This window comes from Nuphar pumila, chromosome 10 (genome assembly GCF_984573655.1).
Source record: "Nuphar pumila chromosome 10, dmNupPumi1.hap1.1, whole genome shotgun sequence".
In the NCBI taxonomy this organism is placed as follows: domain Eukaryota; kingdom Viridiplantae; phylum Streptophyta; class Magnoliopsida; order Nymphaeales; family Nymphaeaceae; genus Nuphar; species Nuphar pumila.
The window spans coordinates 96096515-96100108 of record NC_143258.1 but is presented as its reverse complement, the minus strand read 5'-3'; the positions used below and the strand labels follow the sequence as shown (position 1 = coordinate 96100108).

The 3594-nt window shown below is 43.7% G+C and overlaps 1 protein-coding gene across 1 annotated transcript; it reads right to left on the bottom strand.

The window, feature by feature from the left end:
- Window positions 1-248: 248 nt before the first annotated feature.
- On the bottom strand, window positions 249-2844 carry LOC149827465 (aspartyl protease family protein At5g10770-like). The gene is made up of 2 exons (XM_090019382.1): window positions 2302-2844; window positions 249-1682 (listed from the first exon to the last, which is right to left on the bottom strand). Exons 1-2 carry the CDS (start codon window positions 2459-2461, stop codon window positions 394-396), a joined length of 1449 nt encoding a protein of 482 aa, XP_089875508.1. The 5' UTR covers window positions 2462-2844; the 3' UTR covers window positions 249-393.
- Window positions 2845-3594: the final 750 nt, after the last annotated feature.

The window sequence follows — 3594 nt, the reverse complement described above, 5'->3', positions numbered from 1 at the left end:
CAAACTAACTTCACATCCAGGGGTTTAGTTCTCATCTTGTTATTGAAACTTAAGACCAAATTATGAACTTTTAATTGCCGATCAAATTTTCACAAGGAGGGGATACAATTCTCTGAAATAACTTTATGGGATAAAGTTAGAATCATTTCATTTTAAATCTTTATGATAATTTTGACTCAGTTGGGCTCCTTAATGACCTTAAGGTGATGCTGTATAAAGAGTTTGCAAATGAAAATATACATCGAGTAGGAAAAGATACCGGTTTGCTTTTCATGTATAAGAAGCCATTTATTGTAGGCATACATGTGCAAGCAATGAGGCCATTTTGCTTCATTGCATCATCTATGCCATCAACTACAACCATAGCAAGAAGGAATGAGTTGTGGATGCAATTCAATTGCATGCTCCTGGTCTGAACCCAATCCTTGCATTGGGGATGTCATGCACTATCTGGGTCCCCTTTTGCTGCTTGTTCCCTATGATAGCCACACTGTTGTCACTGGAGGCAGCAAATGCTAAGCAGGCCTGAGACGTCGTCGGAATAAAGAAGATATTAGGAATATCCATAGTCAGGACTGTTCCTCCTTGGAAGTGAAACCTGATCACCGGGACCTCAATTGTCGAGTAACTGGAGAGGTCATAGCAGGTGTCCAAGATGCTAAGTGGTTGGGCCAATGGATAGTTGGTCATGCTGCTGCGAAAAGCAGATTTCAATGAATCATAAGCTGAAGGCGGCAAGCGGGTGATGACAGTCCCTGAATCTAGTATGGTCCCGGGGCTCTGAAAGACAGAAGAAGAGATTGGCAGTAGCTGCCCACCCACACTAATACCAGTCATTGAGACGAAATAGAAGGGAGGATATTGATGATTGCTTAGCAGTGGTGTAAATTGAGCAGAGGAGTAAGATGAGTCAGGTCCGAAGGTCAAGAATCCAGGTGAGCTGGATGTTGGCAGACAGTAGGAAAACACGCCGCGATACTTTTTGGTGGTTTGAGAGATAGCAGAGAGTTGGGTCCGTCCAAGTCCGAGTAGGCCACCGGTCATCCCGAACAAGCCCTTGTTGTTCTGGCCACAGCCGAAGGCGAAACCAGGGAACACATCAGAGGCAGTCAGGGTCAATGTGTCGCGGCTCAAGAACCCAACTGAGAATGAGTTGTCACCATAAGCCACACCGTAGAGGCACCTGGAAGCAGAGCATCCACTGATTCCGGTCTCTGTCTTCACAGCAGTGCATTGGGGTGCATAGCATGGTATGTTTCTGTATGTGGAAGAGGAGGAGGGGCTGAACCTTGGCCCCTGTTGCTGGTAGCATGAGATGGCACAGGGCTCACACTGGACCCAGGTGATGTCGCTACCGGTGTCAAAGACTAGGTAGAAGTCCTTCTTGGGTGTGCCGAGGCCCACACTCACAATGAAGTTTCCAGAGCCCAGTGAGCCACCCGGAGAAGCGGGGAGAGATGTGGCAGCATCAGTAAGCAAGGCATCTTGTAGTTGCTTATTATGTGATGATGAAGATCTCCTGGAATTGATCCATTCAACCCTGGACTGGTCCTGCTGGAGGATCTCCTTGAAAGCCTGTGTATGATTGTATACTGGGCCCGCCTTTGCATGGAAAGGGGAACAAGGCCCATGTACATCAACCAGTTTCAGGACTGGCTTTCCTTGCTCGCCACTGTGGATACCTGAAGTGAAGAATATCAGTAAGTGTATAAGAAATGTCCTGCCAAGTAATTTCATTAAATTCAAGACCGTTCTGTCAGGTGATATATATATATGCTAGAATTAACCCAATCTTCCTGCTCCCTAGTGATTTGAGAGACTTGGTACAGAGTGTCTCAGCTCTTGGAAGAACATGCTATAGGCAGTGCGAGCACGGCCAAGAGTTTTGGAATACAGTCTTTCTTACAGTCATTTGAGAACTGAATGAGCTGTATATGAGTTCTTAACAGAACAGAGAACCTATCTCATCTAACCTTCTGTTCCGCAAGAGAGAAATCAATAAGAGGTGGCGTCTTAATGGAAAGGGCATGGAGCCCTCTATGCTCAGTCAAATAACAAGGAAAAGAGATCAGAAGCAAGAGCCAAATAAACCATGTTTTCGCTGATTAATGTGTTGGTGGTAGATGCACCTAGTTCGAGACCCTTGTTCTAGGGAGTGATCATACACAGCTTATACTCAAAGAACACGAGAACAAAGTAGCAGAAGCAAACTTGTGTGAAGTTACATGATTTTAAACTGGGTACTTCTTTCCTAACTCAAGTTGGTGGTCATTGAACAGCAGAGGAAGGGAGAGGAGTCACCTTTTCTTGTGTCACATGCGTGTGGAGGTAGCAGCAAGTCGACTGCAAAAGTCTGAAAGTGCTGGTTTATGCCTCTCGCATTCGCAAGCTTGGAGGACACAGCACAGAGGAGGTGGAGGAAGAAGGTGAGAGTAAAGGGTGAGGTCTCTGCCATCCTCATGCCTTTGTGTTTTACAGTTTGAACTCCAGACCTGTGAAATCTAGCCAAGGATGTGCAGCTTTTTATATACACACATGCACCCTCATGCTGAGGGCCCAGGAAAGTATCAGAATCCACCAATCAATGGTACGGGTTTGGGTCGGATATTCTACCACAATATCCCATTCAATTGGATCCAGTAAAACCCCTACTCGATCCATATAGATAAACTGTCAAAATTGAGATGTGGTTTTTGATACTGGAAAGGCTTAAAAATATCTGAACCCACTAAATCTCTTTGCCACATGAGCTAGTCTTAGACTCTTATCCAATAAGGTGAGGTGATAATATGATTTTGACCCCGGTGGGGGGTAGCTGGACTTGTACCCAGAATCTGGACCCGATTAGGTGATGTACGGTCAGTGCCTGCATCCATCCAAATCTGGCCCATCTCTACTCCCCAGACAAAAGAATCAGCATTCTTGTCTCTTGTAATGGATGGGAGCCACAAATAATTGAACACAAAGTGTGGGAATGTGCCTGTTTTAGATATAACTTTCTTCTCCTTGCTTTTTTTTCTTTATTAATCAAAGGTTTGGGGTTGGACTGACCCTACCAATTTGCCAAACTACACTAGAAATTACAAATCCAGTCCATTCTAAAGACCTCCTCTTGAGTCATGACCCATCACCCCCTCCACCACGGCATAGTGACAAAAGTTAAAAACGGCCAAATATTGTCAGTCAAAAACTCGCTAGAATTTGATTTTTTTTTTAAATGTCACGTTTTTTTGGCAAAATCTTGCCAATAAAAATTAAAATAAAAAATACAAATTATTCTTTATAAGAAATTATAAATAAAAAGTATTTAAAAAATAAAAAACCAGTAGGGCCCACAGTGCTGGTTTTTAACTTTAAAAAATGCCGTTTTTAACTTTCAGGTAATTTCTCACGATATTATCGCGAGATTTATTAAATCTTGCGATATTTGTCACATGACCACAGGCCAAGCATGAAAATGTAGAAAGAAGAAAAAAACAAAACAGTTAGCCAATCAACATAGACCTCCACATGCACGAAAGCCGTGTGGGTCCCACAGTGCTGGTCTTTTCATGCTTTTGCAGGCGTGCTGATTGGTCCAGGAATGGCCTCATT